Genomic DNA, 22031 nt, shown 5'->3' with positions numbered 1-22031 from the left:
AAGGAGAAAGGGGAAAAGGACAAGAGTGAGGTTCTCACTGAAGCGAATGAGAACGTGGTCACTACGACGCTGTTAATTTGAGAGAAGTGACGGGTTGAGGATATTCTCTTTGGCAGACGGAGTAAGGGCAACGGAAGTCTTGTGCTGGGTTGCGTGCGTGACGATCTTAGTTTTCTGGCTGGAAGTTACGTTTCGCCTTTCAGGTCCTTACTTGCTTGGGTTGGGAGTAAGCTGAGTTGCCGCATCACTTTGGCACGAGATGAGACGATCAGACGGCCCGGCAGGCTAAGGTAGCTGGATACAGGACTTAGATTGATGATCAATACGCGCCGTGGGTGGTTGTAATGTAATGTTCTGGGAGAGTACGACGGGACTGCATGGTAGGTGCATGGGCATTGCGCAGCTTAGCATCGCATCGCATAGCATTGCGAGCGTGTCAGGGCAGGACAGCGCATGGCAGGGCATCACTGAGTGTGCACGGAGCGGATCAGATAGCCACGACAAACACCTACTACTGTGATAGTTAGGACCGCAATGACGATGACGATTCGGCTCAAGTGCGAATAGGAAGCAGAGGCGACGAAATGTCCCGATGGGTTACGCCGGCGGACCTAGAAACGCCAGGGAATGGATACCGGTATACAGAGTATTTCTCCGGAATCAAGGACTCGGCCATCCATTCAGTCCAGATTAGCTACCGTACGAGGTATCTCACATACCTGGGCATGAGCTACCGTAGGGGTATTGTGCTCATCCGCTCCTGAATAACGGCACCGGACAGCGACGAGGTGCTGCGCAACTACCAACTACTAATTACAGTCCATCCTTAACTCGTCTAATGGAACTGACCGCTCACTCCCTAATTAGGTCATGTAAGAAGATGTGAGCGGGGACGATCACTCTGTGCTTACCTAGTGTATTTTGACTAGACATGTTCTACTTACATATTCTGAGTCAGAGCATCTCCAGTCACCTAGTTACCTGCATGGCTGTATTGTGCTGTGCAGAGCGGGAGCGGCGGGGGGACTAATTACATCGCGTGTTTCCCTTGGACGACTTCGAGGATATGAGGAGACTGTGTTGCGTACCGTACCATAGCGCCGTGCGAGTGAAGATACCTAGGCTACTTGGGTCCTTGGTATCTTCCATGTCCAGTACTACCGTACCCCTGAACTTCTTAGGGATCTTCCATGTCCTACTCTACGAGGTATGTATCACACAGCTGAATCTTGACGCCCGACACGTCCAACCCCAGCGCCAAGGCCGTCACGACCACGGCGTAACCGAGCAGCAGGAGCATGGCCCTTTTGCTGGGGATATAGCTAGGGTGGTGAAGCCAAGGTTGACAAGCTCAGTTCAATAGTTGATCCACCTAGCCACACTTCTTCCAAGTACTGTGTACTCTATATTACAGCTTGATCTTCACGCCGGACATATCCAATCCCAGCGCCACGCCCGTCACAGCCACGGCGTATCCGATTAACAGGACCATGGCCCGCGCCGGAGGCATATCCAGCGTGTTGAAAGTGAGATTGACGAGCCCGGTCAGGAGATTGGCGACGAGGAACGTCACGAGTCCGTTCGAGTTGAAGGCGCGTAGGATCGTGCTTGTAGCGGCCTTTTGAGTCGGTGTTGGTGTTCGCGCCGCCGCGCTTTCGTCCTGTCGCTGCCCGTCATTCTCGCTCTCAGCCGCCTTCTTGTCTTGTTGCCGCGCGTCCTCGTCCGGCAAGGTTGGCGGCGTGTAGGAGAAAGCCGGCCCCACCGCCTCGACTAGACCGAACAGCGACAGCTGGGCCGTGTTGAATGCCACGACCCATAGCACGTAGGGGAGGTTGGCCAACCGGCGCGACACGGATAGGTTGAATGTGTAAAGGTTTGTCGAGAGGGCGTAGAGCGCCGCGTAGGCGACTGCGCGGAGGATGAGGTCTCGTAGAACAGAAATTCGTTCTCGGCGCGTACTTTCGGCCCCGATCTCCATCTCTGATCTGTGCTGGTGTTGCTGCTGCTGTTCTTTTTGTATTCTCTGCAGGTTCAACCGCACGAGCGGCACGCCGACGCCCCTCCCGCAGAGGAAGATGGCCAAATAGCCGGCGAAGGAGAAGACGCCCTCGCGGTTCTTGGACAGGAGGTCCGGCCCGCGTGGCGAGATGAGGATGTACGAGAGCAGACGCGTGTTGTCGAGCACCAGCTCATACATAGTGGTCAAGACAAGGGCGAATACCTCGGACGACTTGAACACGCGACGGGTGGCCGTGTCGGAGATCTCGACAAACGGCGGCAGCAGCGCGAGGGTGAAGAAGAAGTTCCAATGCACGCCGTATTCCGACACGTGTTCGGCGTAGTCCAGGCCCTTGACGCTGTACAGCCGGATCAAGCCGAGGATGAAGAGCGGGACGGAATGGCGAAGGGCCTTGACGAAGCGGGCGGCGAAGTTGTTGTTATTCTTCCTCGCGTGTCCGGACTGTGATGGTGATTGAGACTGTGGGTGTGATGCGTGGTGGTCATCGGACTCGGCGCGCACGACCGCGCGGGCAGACACCACGCCGGCGGAAAAGACGAACGACCCCACGCCCAGGTCCATCAGCGAGGTGCCCCATGTTTCCACTTTCGCGTAGCGGCGCGGGAAGATGGGGAAGTCGACGGCCAGGATGGCAAGGCAGGTCACCACAAGCATGGACCCGCGGTAGTGCGTGAGGAATGGGCGGACCACAAGCGCGGGTCTCTTGGATCCCGGCTGGGTGGGAGCGGCGATGGCGACACGGGCGGCAGATCGAGGCCCAGGCTGAGCTCCCGTCGGTTTCTTCGACTTCCAGGCTCGTCCATCGGGTGGCTTCGCGAGAAGAAGGAGCACTACCCCCGGCGTGATGAGGAAGATGGTCAACGCCAGCGGCGAGGAAGAGTACAGTGTGATGGCGAATAAAATGGCGCACACGTTGAGCAGGAAATCGGCCACCAGGGCAACGGGCGTGTATGGCGTGAACAACGAATGTCGGGCTTGCAGGGCCGTCCAGAGAAAGACCGCAGACTGCGCGAGTGTTAGCGACCACTGTTCCCTTTCCTCCTGGTCAACGAGGGACTGACAGCGGCGACGAGGGTGACCAAGTTGATCTCGGTCAGGGAGCTTCCAGAAAGATTCGACACAAAGGCCTCCTTCCGGATCTTGTACTGTGCTGCGTGATCCTTGGACATGGTCGAGTCTTCGGCTGGATCATGGCGGTAATGGCATGTCGGCGCGACCGGGACAAAGCGTCGAGGGCGTCGAAGCACGATTTCGAATGACACGTAAAGGGGGTGGCCAAGACTTGAAATGACCGACTACGTTGGGTCAGTTGGGCGGCGATCGCCACCATGTGCGTGTCCTCATGAGCTGGAAGAGGGCGAGCAGCCAGCCAACCCGTCGAGCGTGAGAATCTCATTGTATAAATCTCCAAGGGACCGAACATTTTCGGCCATCACACGAAAACCAGCCTCGTATTTCGAACCAACCACAATGGAGGATTCGGGGTTCTTGGGCCATTCACGAGATAATCGACCGCCCCGCCCTTCACCCCTGTCGGCCTCGACTCGACGTACGTCAAGACTTGCACCAGACGATCTCGGCACGGTATACAAAGATGACTACCATCGACGGCGCTAGCCATGAGGTCTGGGCACTTCCCAGATTATATCGGAGATATATCAAGGCGAATGTGCGTGAATTATGTGGTATCTTCTAAGCGGGGATGTGACAGACACTCTTCTAGACTGACATTCCCTCAACACTCCCACCATGTCGGACCACGACTGCAGCACCGTTACCTATGGCTATGTTGACCCTAACTGGCCTCGACCGGATACCGGTGACTCCGCCTGCATCATCATATACGGGTAGGGAGACTGTCCAGGGCCTTTGCTTTCGGACATGGATGCTCATACTCGTGCTCCGCTCTAGATATGTCCCCTCGCTGGCACTGGGTACTCTGGGCGTCGTCCTCTTCGGCGTCGCCCTGCTTGCGCACTTATGGCTCCTCATCCGCCGTCGGACATGGTATTTCAGCACCGTTGTCGTCGGTCTGGTCATGGAGATCGTCGGTCAGTCCTCTTCCCTTCTCCTCTCTCGCCGAGACTATCCTGGCATGAAAGAGCCAGTGTTGTCTATCCTGTCCACGACGGTACTCGTCCAGGCTGACGATGATGCGCAGGCTATGCCTTTCGATTGCTCGCCTCGCAAAGGAACCCCTATGCGGTGTCGTATTTTGTGGCCCAATATTTCTGCATCGTGGTTGCGCCAGTGTTCTTCTCCGCCGCCATATACACCATCGTTTCGGTCATGATCGGCGTGGTGGGCAGGAAGTACGCGCCGCTCTCACCGAGGGTCATACTCTGGGTGTTCATCGTCTGTGATGTCGTGGCCACGGTGGTGCAGATCACCGGTGCAGCCTTGGTGGGGAGGGCCTATTCCGACCAGAAAGATCCGGACACGCCGAACAACGTCCTTCTCGCAGGTTTGGCATTTCAGGTCTTTTCGTTCGCCGTCTTTGTCCTTTGTTTCTGCGTCTTGGTGTACCGGGCCAGGAAGGCTATGGGGACGGATTTGCAGGTCTTTTCGGCTGCGGTCATGGTGGCTACTGTCGCGGTATACCTGCGGACGTGTTTTCGGCTGGCCGAGACTGCCGAAGGACTCCTGGAGTATTTGTCCACGCATGAGGTGTTCTTTGGGTGTCTCGAGTTCTTGCCTATAGTGGTAGCTGTGTACGTCCTCGTGTGGTGGCATCCAGCGAGGTGGGTCAAAAAGGGGTGATAACTTTGACTGGCCTGTGGGTTTCTTTGCGTTCTCAAATGAGCACCGAGTCAGCATACAGTGTTTCTTTGCTTGTGTTGAGCAGGGCGAGATATTCATGCGCGACAGCCCACCGCGTGCCCATCGTCTCTAGCACTCTCCTGAGCGAATGGTATGCATCTGCCATTGGTTTCGACCCCGTCTCGTTGGCGAGCCAGGCATAGATCGAGGCTGCGAAATACAGACAGTCTCCCACCAGCGGGCTGCTCGCAGCTGGGTTCGCCAGCATGCTGATGTGGAATAGCTCGCTGAATCGCAGGACGTCAGCTGCCAATGTTTTCAAGCCGGCAATGGCGATGGTCTGCATCTCGGTCTCTTCCACTGTGTGCTGGCCGTGGTTTGACTCTGTACAGGCGAAAGGATCGCAGAGGTGCATGAGGCTGCTGTAACAGATCGCCAGAGGCGTCCCATACCGCTCTGGCGCCCGCGCGACATCATTGGGAAGAAGATTGGCCAATGCTTGAAGGGTGCGGTGCAGTTGGATGGCTTCGGAGAATCGCATGGAGGCATCGAGGACTCGGTCGTTCAGCAGGCGGATGAGTCGCCCGAGTAGATGTGTCGCCTGGCATGTGCGTGCGAACGGGCTGGCTCTCACATTTGTCGGTGTCGAGACGTACAGCGGTTCACTGGTGCTGAGTTCGCCTTCATCCCACATGCCATCGTCCGCAGGCAGGGTTTCGTTCCGGACAGGATCGTCGGTCGCCAGAGGATGGCCGCGCGAGCCAAGATTGACATAACTAACTTTGCTTAGTCCATCGGTCGTGTACTGAAGGGCCTGGGACATACCGGTCGAGCAGCATTACCGTCCACCAAACCCGCTTCATCTCTTCGAGTTCGGCCCACGCTCCTGGCTTTCTTCTAAGCAATTGAGGTGCATTCTTTCGGTCGTTGATGCCGAGAATATGACCCAGTCGGGCGCAGTGTCCAGTGGTCAGATATGCCGCTGGGTATATGCCGTGACCGATCTCGTATGCGGCGATCAAGAGGTCGGCTTGGAGCACTTGCAGTGAGACCACACCGAAAGAGTCCACCATGTTGAAATAGCTCTTCGTCAGACTGTAAAGGGGCGATCGAGCAGCATGCGGACCACCTTGCGGCACCTGTAGGATCAGCTTCATCGAGAGCAGCAGAAGTGCCAGGTCAAGGGTAAGTTCCATTCCAGGGTTGGCCAGGTTCAACTGCATGCGCTTTTTGGAAATAAAAGGCAGCCAGACCTGGACGTTGGCAAAGTATCGATCCACGACATCCTGGATATCGAGTATTGAGACTCCCACCGTGGCCACGACTTCTGGAGGCACGGGCATGGTGGGTTTGGGCACCACCATCTGGGCGTCCCTGAACACCTCGCCATCGAGAAAGAAGGCTGCAGGGAACGTGGCATTGCGGTCGCTATGGTCGATGCAGCTGGCCGGGCTCCTGCTAACGGAGCGCATGGGTCCATGCCAACTTTCAGACCGGCGCCCCTCCAGCCGGGCCTCCAGGTCTGCGATCTTCTGCCTCATGGTCGCGAAGTCTTCAAAGGTAGGGTTGGCGGTGACTTCGGAATAGTCGCAGGCGCGGGACATGCGGCTGCACAGCGAGCAGCTGGGCAGCAGCTTGTCGCACTTGCGCTTCTGTCGACGACATGAGACGCAGGCCTGAGGAGCCCGGTCGGCTTGGTCTGGCATGTCTAGCTCCATGGTGGGCAATGGTGGTGCAAAGGAGAGAGGTGACGGCCGAGTGAAGATGAAGTCTGGCGGTCGAGCGGCCGCATTGAACATGAAATGAACATGGCCCGCATATAAATTTACCACCTCAATGCCCCTGTGGCAAATGTGGTCGAGCATCACCCATGCATCTACTGTATCTTCGACGACGCTCTGACTAAACAGCCAAGAGCGCTTGCAGCCAATCTGGTAACAGCCTATACCGGATGGCGTTTCGGGCTGCCTTTAAGCTCCGGGAGGTGCAGAAGGAGTATCTTCCGTACCACCGGCTTAAGATACAGGCTACCTCCATGGTAGCTTTCCGAACTATACATGGCCGCCTCGTACAATCTCACGATGTGTACTTCTTCTGCAGCGCCTTCGCTATGGTTGTGAGCTGGATGTTGCTGGTGCCTTCGTAAATAGCCCCAATCTTGCTGTCTCGGAACATCTTCTCAGCAACGCCCTCTCGTACGAAACCCATGCCACCCATCCACTCGACCGCGAGTCCGCTTACTCGCCCCGCCACTTGGCTGGCGTACAGTTTGGCCATGGCCGCATCCGTGACAAAGTCTTCGCCTGCTTCCTTCTTGCGGGCCGCATTATAGACCAGCGCCCGCGCGGCAGCGATCTCGGTGTACGCTTGGGCCATCTGGTGCTGCATGCCCTGGAACTCACCGACCAGCTTGCCAAACTGCTTTCGATCATTCCACACGTACTTGGCCGCATTCTCCCAGGCTCCCAGGGCAAGGCCTGTCATCTGAGCGCCGATGCCGATCCGCCCTTCGTTCAGAAGCCCAATTGCGTACTTGTACCCGTGGCCTTCTTTCCCAAGAAGATTCTCTTTGGGTATCTCGACGTCGTCGAAGTTGAGGACACACGTGCTCGAGGCACGGATCCCAAGCTTCTTTTCCTTCTTGGCAATGCTGAAGCCCTTCATGTCCTTGGTGACAACAAAGGCCGAAATGCCCTTGTAGCCGGCTTCGGGGTTAAGGTTTGCGAAAACAAGGAAGAAATCAGCCTCCATGGAGTTCGTGATCCACATCTTGGAGCCGTTGATCTGATGGCCCTGTAAGCATATACGAGACTAGTCGACCCCAGGGCTGTCAGCTTTAGGATCAACATACCTTGTATCCATGCTCTGTCTTCTCTGCCTTCGTCTTCAGTGCAAAGGCATCTGATCCCGACGCCGGCTCAGATAGACAGAAAGCACCCACGGTGTTAGTGGCAAGCTTGGGCAGCCACATCTTCTTAGATGCTTCCGTGCCATACTTGAGAATCGCCGTCACCACCAGTGTATTGTGCACATCACACATCACCGAGACGGAGGGATCTACTCTTGCAATCTCTTCAATGCCAACAATGGCAGCGGTGAAGTTCATGCCGGCGCCTCCATACTCTTCGGGGATCTCAAACGCCATGAGACCTTGCTCGAACATTTGCTCGACCACAGAGGGATCCATCTCTTCCTTCTCGTCCATTTCTCGCACTTTGGGAGCAACCTCTTCATTGGCCCATTTTGACACCGACTCTGCTAACATGCGCTCTGTCTCTGAAAAGTGGGTGATGGGTGTGGGAGAAAGAGAGTCCGTGTCGACGTCGTCGGGCATGTAGGGTTCGGCATAGCGTCGTCTTGATGTGGTAGCAAGCGATCGCTTCGGTAACAGACTTCTTCGAGGTATAGACCGAGTCGCGGGAGCTGTGGAAGAAACAAGACTTGTTGCTTTGGTAAGAGGTCGCAGCGTTCTCTGAAACGAAGCCATGTTGTGTGTTTGGGGTGGGATGAGCCTGGAATGTGCCAATAGTTGAGGAGCTGTATGTATATAGAGGTCGCGTACGAAGACCAAGGCTCATAAGGTCAATGTTCGGCGAACATGGGCGCAGTGGTGAAAAACAATCGTGTTGTCCGAAGCAAATGCTTCGAAGAGTCCCTCGGCGCTCGGCTCACCCAAGGACACCCGGGGGAAAGCGGCTATTCAAGGCTTTCGGATCCTATCTTGCAGCGCCGCCATGCCTAGGACGGAAGTCTTTCCACTCTTCATTGGCTCCTGGCTGAAGAACAAACTCGCGTGAGATCATGTCCGCGGTCTGGTGAGAGCAGTGCCAATCCATTTCCTCTGTGGCGTCTTCCCACAGTACTCGTCCCACAGCACGCAGTGCCTTTTCTCCAGGGGTCTGGACTCTGTGTATTGTGGCTGGTGCATCTGTGGCTGGCGACCACACTGTGGCTGTGCCTCTGACGCAAGGATCGTTCAGCTGCTTTGCCGCCCGCTTTTCGATGCGATCATCCAATTCAATTGGCGATGAGGATGCTGCCCAGCGCCAGGTGTCATGAGTATATTAGGAAACTTGCTGTAGCCGCCGTGAATCAATCCAAGGTCTGTTCCTCTCATCCTGTCTGTTGTTGTGAAGTTGTTCAGGCATCTCATCTCCCCTACGTCAACGGGTTTTGTTTGTACCCTCTACGATAAACTGTTGTTCTCAAAGTCTCAAAGCCGCCTCACTAGCGTCTTGCGACCATGTCAGCCGGCCACTCTGAACCACAGGTTCTATACAGTGTCAACAACATTTCTGCATTTGCAGTTCAAAATGGAGAAGAGCATCCTATCACCACGTCGGGACCACAGACGATGTCGCTACTGATGGTGCCGACAGCGTCACCGTTTGCCGACCTATCTTCAGCCGAACCGACCAGTCATGCGCCGGAAGAAGACTTCTATCTGCACCTCCATCTGCCTCCAGAAGTCGACCTCCCACTGCCAGCGACCACCCAGGTCTACCATAAGCCTCCGAGCAGTTATCTCATTCCGCGCTGGGATTTGGGTCCGGATGCTGACGCCTTCATCCGTATCCAGTTTCCCTCGATCGGCAGCGGACCGGGCAAGGTGACTCAAGAGGAGGTAGATACCTTCGAGACCATCCTTGCCCAGTGCACATCATTCCTCGAGCGGGTCAAAAGCATGCCCCCTGGCTTTGAGCGGTATGACCCTAGCAGTTATCGGCCGGGGGAGGGCTATGTTGGAACTCCAAAACCTGAAAAAGATCGGACTGGGCAACATGGCCAGATTGTGCTTATCGACGAGGAGAATGGGAGCGTCATCGGCGAGCTGCAGGACAACTATGCCGTGGTCGAAGGAGCAAACGTGAAGCCAGGATCAAAGAGTGAGTGCTTGCCTCGATTTCTAGTTTCTAGTACGCGCTGACCGAGTATGTAGCACCTGTCCAAATCCAACTTCCTATGGAGGGACAAGGGAACCAGATTCGAGTAGACAACGTGTCTGAGGAGTACCTGGCTATGGCGAAACACCCTGCATACGCAAAATCCAGGGTGGTGCAAACCTCTGCGACTGCCTCGAGACTGATCGTCACTGGATCGACCTTCCTGGCGAACAAGCTGGCATCGGGGGCAGACTCATTCCAAAAGAGCACGCAACCGAATCCGAAGCCGATGACTTTCACGCCGGCGACTCACGCTCGCATTCGTCAGATCCACGCTTTCACCCAGGGCGCTGTCGGCCTCAGTGCTAAGACTGTTGGCCAGCTGGGCAGATACGCGCAGAATTTTGGCGCATCCCTTGCTCGAAAAGGAGAGAAATCCAAGCGGGAGCCTGGGAAAGATTACACCCCTGGCATTCTGAACAAATCCATGATTGCTTTCTCCACCATCGCCGACGGCATCGACCAGGCGGGGCGGAATTTGTTGGCCTCCGGTTCAGCGGCGGCGACCAATGTCGTCGGTCACAAGTACGGTAAAGAGGCGGGTAACGTTGCGCATGGCCTAGCTGGCGGTGTCAAGAATGTCGGTCTTGTCTACATTGATGCAATGGGTGTATCGCGCCGAGCTGTGATCAAGTCTGTGGCCAAGGGTATGGTGGTAGGCCGAATGCCAAACGGACAACAACTCGTCGTCGGCTCGGGAGACGGAGGTGTCGTTCCGGCTGAAGCAATCGGGGCCGATCGGAAGAAGAACGATTATTACTCCTCCGACATGTACGGAGGAGCTTCGCAGGCTGGTGCAGCCCCGCCAGGTTATGGTGTGGAGAGTTATGGCAATGCTGCAAATGCGCCACCGTCGTACCCTTCGGGAGTTGGTGAACCCATGGGATCGACGTTACAGGGACATAATGTGCGCGAGAAGCGATGACCATTTAGCCGGTCTTGGGATATCTCCCACGAGATGTGAATCGTCACGGACAGGATGATTTGGGATGTTTTCGAGCGCAACCTCCGTACTGCGCAGCGGTATGAAGCTGGATGGAACAAGACAGTAGTGTTCACGCGCGTACAGCAATTGATGAAACCATGACAAGCTTCCACATGTCCGCGATTCGACAACTCAGGGCTTCGATTCCTCTTCCCGGAATAGGCATGGACCATGCATCCTCGCTGCACGACATTCTTCGGTTCCCGCGGCTGAAACGCGGACCGGGTGCCCAAACTCGAGCAATAATAATTGAGTTGATTTGCTGATGTGCCGTGGCTGTCTCTGGAAAACCATGGGGATCGTGGGCTATTGAAACAATTTACCAGCTGTTTAACGCCTTTGCTGTCAAGCCATGAAAGCCTTGTCACAAGATCCGCATCTGGACCGATGCTGCGCGAGCCGCTTCTGCAGCATGCAAGACATGGAGAAGGCCGCAGCATCCGACGTTCACATGCGCTGATCTCGAGGCTCAAGGGAACGCACGCCGCGAAATAAAGACTGGAGCTCAACAGGTGTGGCGCGTGCCTATTCGTCCATACCCCAGAGGAGTTCGTTCCGGGCTCTCTTTCACGAGTCTTCGGCCCACGAGCCCCAGCGTGTCAGGGTCAAGAGCATGGTTCACGAGCCACTCATGGCCGCCAAACAAATCACGAGTCACGATTGCGGGCACCTATTTCGGCTGCGCGTCGACACTTGCATTGCCCCAGCAAATCGCGTTTTGTCGATCAACGCGCAAGGAAATTTCGCTAGGGGAAATCAGGCCAAGTTGAGGATCTAAGGTTTTCCTAATACCCAAGTTTCAGCTGGACTTGTGCCTGGATTCGTGTCCATCGGATCCTTCACGATCGATGATGAGTTGATGATTGCTGCTGCGTCGATAATAGATCGCCGTCTTCGGCACAACAACCTGTCTTGTTGTACCCGCGCTGTTCGCCCTAGAGTGTTGCTCATGGCAAGGCCCTGCGTGTCGGTGTAGATATTGCAAAGAACAAAACTGACCAAACAACCACCGTCAGTGCGCCCCATGGAACGGACCACACCAGAAGAGTGTTCAACGGTCACCTGAAAAGCAGCTACAGGGCCTTGCAAGGCACAAAGATCGTGCAGTTAGCCGTGCGTTGCATGTCAGAAACAGAGGTTCAGGTGCCCGAGCTTTCATCGCCGACTGAGTGGAGGCTCGTTCCAGAGTCATGCCCTCGATTGCGTTGTGAATTGCTTGAAGCAGGTTCGACGAGTGGCGATAGCGAAATCCTCAATGCCAGCGTCAACAAAACCACCCGTGTTCACGTACCATAGGTGTATTTCTCATAGAATAATATAGGTCCCTCAACGAAGGGCAGAAGGCCCGTTTTGGGGAGAGGAGAGGAGAGTTAGTAGCTTAGCGTAGTTCTCGGCGATGCTCTAACCAAATAGTTACCGACCGTGCTGTGCTGCGTTGTCGTCTCCCTCACCGATCGAACCGCGACCTCTCATGCCTCTTCCACCAACGACATCGCCTTGAATTTTCAGGCATATCATTCGACTCCCTAGACAGTATACGACTCATCGCCCTGCCTCACCGCCACAACTGTCCCCGCGGCCAGTCACAACAAGTCTCCTCCTCAAGCTAGGCGCTTGATTCCACCCTCACCTAGATTCCGCATCGCCCAACCAGTCCGCGATAATGACTGCGGCTCCTCCTTCGTCCTACCTCATTTTGACCGTTGTCTGTTGACGATCGATCAACAGTCTCCTCTCCTTCGATTGCAGACGTCGCGGGCACGGCGTTGGCGCTCACTCCTTCGTCCAGAGTTTGTTGTTCTTTGGGGACACTCCTCGACACGAGCTTCTCCGACGCTGCACGCAGCCCTCTCCCTCGGTGTCAACAATCAACAACCAGACTCAGCACTGATCCTCGCCATTACGCCTTACGCAGCGCGTACTCCTGTGAAGATCTGTGGTCACATTCTGCGCCAAGAAAATCACGTCTTTGAATGGGCGACTGTTATTTTGGTGAGCAGGCTCGGGACCTCAGATCTGCTCAAACCACTGACATGCCACTCCCTTCAGTCTTCAACCTACCACGCCCGAACATTCCTAACAATTCAGACAATCACGTACCGACATCAACGTGCTGCAGCGTTCCGGAAACCGGTCGTGAGGGCCTGATCGTGCGGTGCGGCTCAGGCCACTGCTTTGTGTGCAGTGGTTGAAAGATGTCAACAGACATGGCCACAAGCCAATATCGGCAGCGTGTCCCGACTTCTGCTGGCTATTCACAACCCGAAGATCTTCACTACGACAGCCACAGTAGCGCAGATACTCGTGGCTATTACCCCAATCAATCTGTGAGTTCACCACGCTTTACCCGATTTCGACAGATCGGTGAGTAGAGAGAATACTAATTCTGCCTCACCAGTACTATTCCTCGCATGTCAACGATGCCCTGGGATATCACTCTCAAGAGGAGCAAGGCGCTATCGCAGCTACCTCTGCCTATGACACACAAACCACGAGCCTCCCTTATCATATTCGCAACCAATCTGCCGCTCATGATCAGTACGATGGTCCACCCATCATTCCTGCTCGAACAACCTCTCAGCACCAAGGTTCCCCTCATGTTCCAGTACCTCCATCGACGGCTCCATTGGAAGCTAGAGTGGCGGCGACACGGCACGCCAGACAAAATGCGCCAGAATCGCAGGCTGGTCGGGTTCAAAATCGCGTCGGAGATTACCAGGAAGAAACACGAGATAGGCCGCGGGACGATACAGCTACAGCTGCCGCATCTGCTGCGCGTAGCCGGAGAAAGGGTCCTGCAAGTCCCGAAGGTCCACACCGCGCTGCCAGCACGAGAGAACGAGGTGGACACACCGCGCCTACTCAGAGCCGATCTGAGACAACCATGCTGCCCTCTAAGCACCCCGCCTCACTGGCGCGAGAGTACAGCGATGTCATCAACAGAGTTGTCGTATCTGACCCTCAAGAAGATATCGAGAGAGCCCAGGAGAGAATCGCTGAGTCTCAGCCTGCGCCGATAGGCTCTGATCCCCACAATGTCCCAGAACTCAATGACGATCTGCTTCCTCCGCCAGGTCCGGCGCGTCGCCAGGACTACTCCAAGTCATCCCGAAGAAAGGATGTTCAATTCGGTGATTATGTGCTTGGACAGACCCTCGGTGAAGGTGAATTCGGCAAGGTCAAGCTGGGTTGGAAGAAGGATGGTAGTTCGCAGGTGGCTATCAAGCTCATTAGAAGAGAAACCGTGGCATCGAACCCTACCAGACTGCCCAAAATCTATCGCGAAATCTCGATCCTGCGAGACCTAGCGCATCCCAACATTGTTCGACTGCATGAGATGGTCGAGACCGACCGACACATTGGCATCATCCTGGAATACGCCTCTGGTGGAGAACTGTTCGACTACATTCTCAACCACCGCTATCTCAAAGACCCTGCTGCAAGAAGATTGTTCGCCCAGCTTGTCTCGGGTGTCGGCTACTTGCACAAGAAAGGCATTGTCCACCGAGATTTGAAACTGGAAAACCTTCTTCTGGATCAGAATCGGAACATCATTATTACTGATTTTGGGTTCGCCAACACCTTCGATCCTAAGGACGAGCTGTCGGATGAGATCGAGTACAACCTGACCAACAAAGAGTTTGTCCGAAAGTTCAAGCTTGACCGACTTGATGCGCGTGGCATTAGAAGAGGGGATTTGATGCAGACCAGCTGCGGGAGCCCATGCTACGCTGCTCCTGAATTGGTAGTTAGTGACTCCCTCTACACGGGCAGAAAGGTCGACGTCTGGAGTTGCGGAGTCATTCTGGTAAGTGGTTCGCACCGCGCAAGTGCCCTTTTGCAATGCTCACAAGCCGCAGTACGCCATGTTAGCTGGATACCTGCCTTTCGATGACGATCCAGCGAATCCGGAAGGGGATAACATAAATCTGCTGTACAAGTACATCACCACCACGCCCTTGACATTCCCAGAATATGTCACTCCTCATGCACGAGATCTGCTTCGCCGCATCCTGGTGCCAGATCCACGCAAGCGTGCCGATTTGTTCGAGGTCGCCCGTCACAGCTGGCTCAGCGAATATCACCATGTGGTATCTCATATTACTAGCAGTACTACGAATGTCGCTGAGATTGCCAACACTACGGTTCTTGCTGGTAAGACACTTCCTGCATTAAGACAGAGAGTTTGTTCTGACTGATCATAGATGATGAAGACCGACCGACTGTCAACAGAAGCGCATCAGTTCGTGAGGTGCCCACAAAACCTGGCCGCCTTTCTCCCGGCGCTCTTGCACACGCGCCAGAAGGCCTACACCATGAAACTGACGAGGATTCCAACGGTTCGCGACGGACCCGTCATACACTTCAACCTGAATACGTGCCCCCACAGACACATACAACTCGTGGACAAACGGCAGCCGGATTGGAGCCGACAATCAGCCGCAGCCAGGAAGCTCCCCAGGTTGTTGCATCTGCGCAACAGAGCTCCTTGTCCAAACCGTTACCGCAGGATCCTCCACTCGGAACCCGAGAGCGCGCATCCACCCAGCAGAAGATGCAGCCTCCTGTTCGCCCCGCTCGAGATATCCCTAGGTCAGTGTCGGACTCTACCAGCGCATTTGGCCAGGCTCCCATGACGATAAGCCACGGTGGTCAATACGTGACTAGGCCAAGCACTCAGGGCTCATTGACATCGGCCACTGGCCCCACCAACACTCGGTCTGATCTTCGCCTCCCTAGTCGGGGTTCGTATGGTCAGCCAGTTGCTCCTACGGTTGCTGCCACCAACGTCCAGGGCCGTGTTACGCAGCCGACCAAGACTTCTCGAGGCTACAACATATCCGGTCCCATCCCACAGTCAGGTGCTCAGAACTCGATTGGCCAACCGATGACGACACCCATGCCACCACCGGTCGAGTCCCAACAGCCACCAAAGGCTGCACACCATCGGCGATCGAGCACGTTGAGTGGTCTCGGGGAGCGCTTGTTTGGTCGATCCAACTCGGTCGTCAAGAAAGACCCAGAGCGACAAAAGAATGGACGAAAATATCCGCCAACCAGCATGAAAGAGTGGCCTTCAGATGCGCAACCCCGGCTGTCGACGGAGTCCAAGCGATCTTTCTCGTTCGGACTAGGCAGGAAGAGGAGCACGGACATGGAAAACCAGACGGAGAAGCCGGTACGACGATTTTCATTGATTCCTAACTCCATGTCACTCAAGGGTCTCATGGGAGGCGGGAGGGAGGAATATTCTTCCAAGCCAGGAACTCCTCAGGCTGATCAATTTGCTCAGCAGACGTTGAATCGACCGCCCGTTGGACAAGAACACGTGGACTTGCAAGTGTCCAACACCGACGGTCAGTATGATGGATCGCGGCCCATGAAGTACAACAACTTCTCTCGACCTCCGCAGGCACAACACTACCCGGCAACAGAACCTGTTGGATCTCCAGTGTCTAGTGATGTGTATGGTGGGACTGCCGTCTACAACCCGCAAGGACAGAATGCACATTCGCGCCAACGAAGTGAGCCTATGGCACAAATGATGGCGTATCCAGAAGTCGCCCAGCCAGCCGGCAGACCGTCCATGCAACAAGGTCGTCAGGGTCGAGGGGTGCTGGTCAAAAACAACCGCAAGTTTACGGAAGCATACGATCAAGAGCAAGGGCCTACGCACCACAGCGGCAGGTCGGGAGCGGTCAAGAAGGTGCAGGATTTCTTCCGCCGCCGCCGTGCTCCTACCGATGGTGATTATCGTTGAAGCAGGTGGAACAAGTCAGCATCTCTTCAGATCTGGGCAGAAAATCACTCGGCCGCACCTTCACGCTTCGTCAGAGGATGGATATCGGTTCTTCTTGTAGTGATTAATCGTGGGCGGGAATCGGGTCTCAGCTTATTCAATCCTAAGGACCGCTGTTTTCGGCGGGACCTCTACTTCCAGCATACCTTGACCAGTCTTTGCCGAGATTGGGCAGATTCAGGAACGGCCTTGTAATTGGGAGTGGTATTGGACGTGCCGGAGCAAAGAGAGGCCAGGTTCATGTCAACAGCTGCCGGCGTTCCTTGTACGGTGGAAAGTCTTGCACGCGCGAGAGGTCGGATACGGTCGAGTCCGGCCTGCTGCTCGAGCCTTGGAGCTCGCAGCTTGAGTTGAGCTTGTGTTTTGCCGGGATTGACTGCTTGTAAATCAAGCGTGGGATGGGCAATCGGAAGATGGATACCCCCTACATAGCGTTGTATGTTGTTTCTCCAGAAAGGATTGAAACTACGAAGCAGAATTCCGGCGCAGGCGGTAAGGAGGATCGACCGCACCATCTCTCGGCAAATCTCCATGTTGCTGATGATGCCAGTACAAGTGACTCGTACCCAGCGCTCATCGCCCCGCGTTGCCAACCACGTCACGTCGCGTGCCCTCGTTAAGGTAAGCTAGGTGTACAGTCAGCACCGTGGCACCTCCTTGACAACAGGCTAAGCTTTGTGGAGGCGGTTTCTGCCCAAGCTTGTGTCTACACCTCAATACCCGCGGGTTCCTGAATTACAGTCCCGTCGACTTTGGCAATGTGCAAAAGAGAAAAGAGCTCAATGTCGCCCTGACTATCACATAGTCGCCAGGGGCAGAACGAACCTGTTGTAATGCATTTAGGCCCTCCTGGTGGTGTTCCTGACTCCCGCCTCAGTCTTCGCCATCCTCCGCTCGATTTCCCTCGACCTTGGCCTTCCCCGCAATATGCATGCGACCACGACTGCTACTGCTACCTCAGCGCCATTCGACGAAGAAAGCCAACATCCAGCGCAGGCAACCTGTCCAAGGCGAGTGCGCCGCTCCACACACGCTGCAGCCAGCGCTTGAAGCTGCCCGAACCGGCTTTGATCAGCTCCACGGCATCTTCCACAACCTCTTCCCCTCTCGCTAGTCCTTCTCGAAGGTTGCAGCAGGTGCAATGAAAGAACCACTGATGAGGCCTTCCCCTGCCCGCTCGCTTCGGAGGCAGATGATGAGGTGGATCTACATGGCGATTTTCATATCCATGGCGTGGGGTCTGTGCAGGAATGCATTCGGTCTCTCCCGGTAAGTGTACCCAAGTGGTCATCATTCTTTGCTGAATCCACCCACGCTACTTTATTCCTGTGTGGCCTATATCCCTCAGCAGCCACGGAAGCGACAAGCAGCTTTTCTGATTAACCGCCCGTCATCATCGCACATAACTTTCGCATGCCTCAAGCCTTACACTTCGTGCCTTAGGCTCGAACCACTCCTTCAACAGTCGCCGCTTGTAGAGCGATACTGCTCATACTACCAGAACAATATGAGGTCGTCTCTTCTTTCCAGCTTGCTCCTTGCTCCTTGTCTTGCCGTAGCCCAGTCATCAACAACAGCATCTCGGGCATCAACCTCGACCGCAGTTGCGGCACAGTTCACGGTCCCGTCAGAAGCGGACAACGGGGTCACCCTTCTACCAAACATTGATGATCCGTCGGCGCCGAATGCCCAATTGAAATGCCCCGGCTATACTGCCACAGGCGTGAGGTCTTCTTCAACCGGCTTAACAGCTCAATTGACTTTGAATGGGAGTGCGTGCAACGTCTATGGCACCGATGTCCGCGACCTGGATTTGACAGTGGAGTATCAAACCTCCGCCCGGCTTCACGTCAACATTCGACCTTCCCACATCACATACCAGAACCAGAGCTGGTATCTTTTGTCGACAGATTACGTTCCAGCGGCGACTCAAGGCAGGGGTTCCATGACCACAAGCGACCTGACATTCTCTTGGACGAATTCACCGAGAACCGGATTCGGATTCAACGTGACTCGCAACAGCACCGGTGATGTGCTCTTCTCGACTACAGGCACGAAATTGGTCTTTGAGAATCAGTTCATTGAGCTGGTGACGCATCAGGATGAGGGCTACAACCTGTACGGCCTTGGGGAAGTCATTCACGGCTTGAGACTCGGCAATAACTTCACGAGGACGATCTATGCCGCCGATGTTGGGGACCCGATCGACACGAATCTCTACGGCAGCCATCCATTTTATTTGCAGACCAAGTATTTCGAGGTGGGAGACGACAACAGCACAACGTTGGTGACGGAACAGGTCAACACAACTGACACTGGCAACTATACCTCGGCCACTCACGGCGTGTACTTCCGTAACGCCCATGGCATGGAGGTCCTCCTGCATCCTACGAATGTCACATGGAGGACCTTGGGAGGCAGCGTTGACCTGTACTTCTTTTCCGGGCCTACACAACCAGAAGTGACACAGCAGTACCAAAGTGTCATTGGCCTACCGGCGTTGCAGAGCTACTGGGCTTTCGGTTTCCACCAATGTAGATGGGGCTACGAGAACTGGACTGTCACGGAGGATGTTGTCAACAACTACGAGCGGTTCGGCATTCCTCTCGAGACCATCTGGAACGACATTGATTACATGTTTCAGTATCGGGATTTTGACAATGACCCTCTTCGCTTCAACTATTCCGACGGAACCGCTTTCTTACAACGCCTCCACGAAAGGGGCCAGCATTACGTGCCAATCATTGACGCGGCGATCTATGCCCCGGATCCGACGAATGCGAGTGACGCATACGCACCCTTCAATGATGGAAACGACACGAACTCGTTCCTTCTGAACCCGGACGGATCGCTATACATTGGAGCGGTCTGGCCAGGCTACACCGTCTTTCCTGACTGGCTGCAGCCGTCTGCGCACGCATGGTGGAAGAACCAACTTGTCACATACCATCAGAAGCTTCCCATTGACGGTGCATGGATTGATATGAGCGAAGTCTCTTCATTCTGCGTTGGAAGCTGTGGGACGGGTAACCTCACCCTTAACCCCGTTCATCCGCCGTTCAAACTCCCTGGCGAGCCTGGAAACGTCGTCTACGATTATCCAGAAGGCTTCAACATCACAAATGCAACAGCGGCCGCTTCTGCTTCCTCGGCGTCCCAGGCCCAAGCGACACCTACAACTACCGCCACGGCAACCGCTACGGATTCAATCTCATTGTCCTCCTCATCTTCGTCAACAAGCTACCTACGGTCAACGCCGACCCCAGGTCTGAGCAACCGCAACATCAATTATCCCCCATACGTGATCAACCACGTCCAAGGAAACCATGACTTGGCAGTCCACGCCGTCTCGCCAAATGCCACCCACCACAATGGCGTTGTCGAGTACGACGTGCACAACCTCTTCGGCCATCAAATTCTTCAAGCAACGTATGCCGGCTTGCTGGCCGCCATTCCGGACAAGAGACCATTTATCATTGGCCGTTCTACATTCCCCGGCAGTGGGACCGTGGCTGGACATTGGGGTGGCGACAACAACTCCAAGTTCTTGTACATGTATTTCTCTATTCCGCAAGCCCTGTCGTTCTCTCTCTTTGGCATACCTATGTTCGGCGTCGGTAAGTGCTCCCCAGCGGAAAGGAGATCATCCACCCACCTGCTTAGCCTCTTACAGCATGGATGCTAACGATGATTCCAGACACGTGCGGCTTCAACGGTAACTCCGACGAAGAGCTCTGCAACAGATGGATGCAATTGTCAGCCTTCTTCCCATTCTATCGGAATCACAACGTCCTGAGTGCGAATCCTCAAGAGGCCTACGTATGGGCAAGCGTCATTGACGCGACCAAAACGGCCATGAACGTCCGTTTCCAGCTGTTGCCCTATCTCTACACGCTGTTCTATTACGCACACACCCGAGGAGACACCGTCATGAGAGCTCTCGCATGGGAATTCCCCCACGATGCATCCCTCGCGAACGCGGATCGACAATTCTTCCTCGGACCGTCCATCCTGGTGACCCCCGTGCTCACACAAGGTGCCACATCGGTCAGCGGCGTCTTCCCAGGCCTCGTCGAAGGCACAGACACATACTACGACTGGTACAACAAATCGCCCATTCCTGCCCCAAATACCAAGAACACCACAATTGCCGCACCATTGGGACATATCCCCGTCTTCATCCGAGGCGGGAGTATCTTGGCCACACAGCAAATGGCCATGACCACCCGGGCCGCAAGGGACACATCCTGGTCAATCCTCGTGGCGCCCGGGATTGACGGCTCCGCCACTGGCTCGTTGTACCTCGACGACGGGGAATCTCTTGCACCCAACGCGACCAAGCTAGTCAGCCTGACTTGCTCACCCGCCAGTAACGGAACACTGAGTCTAAGAGTCGTCGTGTCCGGGAACTTCACGGGTCTAGATCTGCCCTTGGCGAACGTCACGTTTTTAGGCGTCCAGAGTGCTCCCTCGGACAATGGAGTTACTATCAATGGCCGGAACGTGGGCAATGGCACGTACAACTCGGCGGCCAAGACATTCAGCATTACGAATCTTGCAAACGTGCTGGGAGGCAAGGCATGGGGTGGGAACTGGACTCTGTCCGCGTGAGGAATGGCCTTCCCTACATAGGTAGAATTACAACCACTTTGACCGAGACGATACGCTCTGCCGAAGATCAATAATGAATCATGGAAACCGGCTAGAGACGACGGAAGGGGCCGTCAACAGCATAATCTGCGTCAAGTATCCGTTTCATATTATACAGTGTGTGATCTGCACCTTTAATCCTCTACCCAATTCAGCATATGTAGTCGGGACCGTAGCTACAGTATCTGTATGCCGAGTTTCAAGTTTGCCAGCAACAACACCCAGCTTGCCTGAGGTAACCGGTAGAAGATTACAATTTGCACCCCCCTGTCCCTATTAATGCTAACACTCTCTTACTGTAATTACCCCGAGACAGGAGCAGCTGTAGTGACGAGGACACCCGTTCAATTATGCGCCGTTCGCATAATTACTGTAGCACGCATCACACACGGCAGATCGGGCACGAACAGTCCAGATTCTAGATTCAAATTCCACGTCCCCAAGCGCTACTCAGGCTCTATTCAATTTCGATCGTCATGCAGTCTGGCGCAGATCTGACGGGGTCCTCTCATTATATAAAATACCGGATCGGTGGCCGGGTACTTAAGTCGATCCGAGCAGTCTGCATTCTGCATTCTGCATTCTGCATTCTGCATTCTGGAAAAAGCGGGCCCAGAGAGGCCGTGTGCTGGTCGAAGCCCGGAAGAAGAGGAATGCCGTGAGAGAATCAGCAGAGCATGGCAAGCATGTGAGGGGCAGAGGTCGAAGCGATATGCACGCGTGAGGTTGTAGGAAACATGTCACCCACCGATGGGCAAACTAGTTGATATGTATTATGGAGGGACCCAGCACCCTGGAATCACCATGTGCTGAGCCGGTCAGAGGAAAAGCAGGAAGCCGAGCTTCAATGCCAGAGGAATTTGTTCGTGGCAG

General features: G+C 55.0%; 7 protein-coding genes across 7 annotated transcripts; 4 read left to right on the top strand and 3 right to left on the bottom strand.

Moving 5' to 3' along the window:
- Positions 1 to 1408: 1408 nt before the first annotated feature.
- On the bottom strand, positions 1409 to 3189 carry A1O7_02565 (uncharacterized protein; the record flags this gene model as incomplete). The annotated part of the gene is made up of 2 exons (XM_007756596.1): positions 1409 to 3025; positions 3082 to 3189. The coding sequence occupies 2 exons, from the start codon at positions 3187 to 3189 to the stop codon at positions 1409 to 1411; spliced, it is 1725 nt and encodes a 574-aa protein (XP_007754786.1).
- A 580-nt stretch (positions 3190 to 3769) lies between these two features.
- A1O7_02564 (uncharacterized protein) lies at positions 3770 to 4780 on the top strand (the record flags this gene model as incomplete). Its single annotated transcript, XM_007756595.1, has 3 exons — positions 3770 to 3867; positions 3932 to 4071; positions 4182 to 4780. 3 exons carry the CDS (start codon positions 3770 to 3772, stop codon positions 4778 to 4780), a joined length of 837 nt encoding a protein of 278 aa, XP_007754785.1.
- Positions 4781 to 4814: 34 nt separating this feature from the next.
- A1O7_02563 (uncharacterized protein) lies at positions 4815 to 6498 on the bottom strand (the record flags this gene model as incomplete). Its single annotated transcript, XM_007756594.1, has 2 exons — positions 4815 to 5556; positions 5606 to 6498. The coding sequence occupies 2 exons, from the start codon at positions 6496 to 6498 to the stop codon at positions 4815 to 4817; spliced, it is 1635 nt and encodes a 544-aa protein (XP_007754784.1).
- Positions 6499 to 6856: 358 nt separating this feature from the next.
- Positions 6857 to 8267, bottom strand: A1O7_02562 (acyl-CoA dehydrogenase; the record flags this gene model as incomplete). The annotated part of the gene is made up of 2 exons (XM_007756593.1): positions 6857 to 7564; positions 7632 to 8267. The coding sequence occupies 2 exons, from the start codon at positions 8265 to 8267 to the stop codon at positions 6857 to 6859; spliced, it is 1344 nt and encodes a 447-aa protein (XP_007754783.1).
- A 756-nt stretch (positions 8268 to 9023) lies between these two features.
- Positions 9024 to 10648, top strand: A1O7_02561 (uncharacterized protein; the record flags this gene model as incomplete). The annotated part of the gene is made up of 2 exons (XM_007756592.1): positions 9024 to 9666; positions 9720 to 10648. The coding sequence occupies 2 exons, from the start codon at positions 9024 to 9026 to the stop codon at positions 10646 to 10648; spliced, it is 1572 nt and encodes a 523-aa protein (XP_007754782.1).
- Positions 10649 to 12915: 2267 nt separating this feature from the next.
- Positions 12916 to 16469, top strand: A1O7_02560 (CAMK/CAMKL/KIN4 protein kinase; the record flags this gene model as incomplete). Its single annotated transcript, XM_007756591.1, has 4 exons — positions 12916 to 13035; positions 13107 to 14516; positions 14569 to 14863; positions 14914 to 16469. 4 exons carry the CDS (start codon positions 12916 to 12918, stop codon positions 16467 to 16469), a joined length of 3381 nt encoding a protein of 1126 aa, XP_007754781.1.
- Positions 16470 to 18015: 1546 nt separating this feature from the next.
- A1O7_02559 (alpha-glucosidase) lies at positions 18016 to 21119 on the top strand (the record flags this gene model as incomplete). The annotated part of the gene is made up of 2 exons (XM_007756590.1): positions 18016 to 20125; positions 20206 to 21119. The coding sequence occupies 2 exons, from the start codon at positions 18016 to 18018 to the stop codon at positions 21117 to 21119; spliced, it is 3024 nt and encodes a 1007-aa protein (XP_007754780.1).
- Between the last annotated feature and the right edge of the window lie 912 nt (positions 21120 to 22031).

Source organism: Cladophialophora yegresii, assembly GCF_000585515.1.
Source record: "Cladophialophora yegresii CBS 114405 chromosome Unknown aczIN-supercont1.2, whole genome shotgun sequence".
NCBI classification, from domain to species: Eukaryota; Fungi; Ascomycota; class Eurotiomycetes; order Chaetothyriales; family Herpotrichiellaceae; genus Cladophialophora; species Cladophialophora yegresii.
Note: the sequence above shows the minus strand (reverse complement) of the source record. Positions and strands in the feature narration are given on the sequence as shown.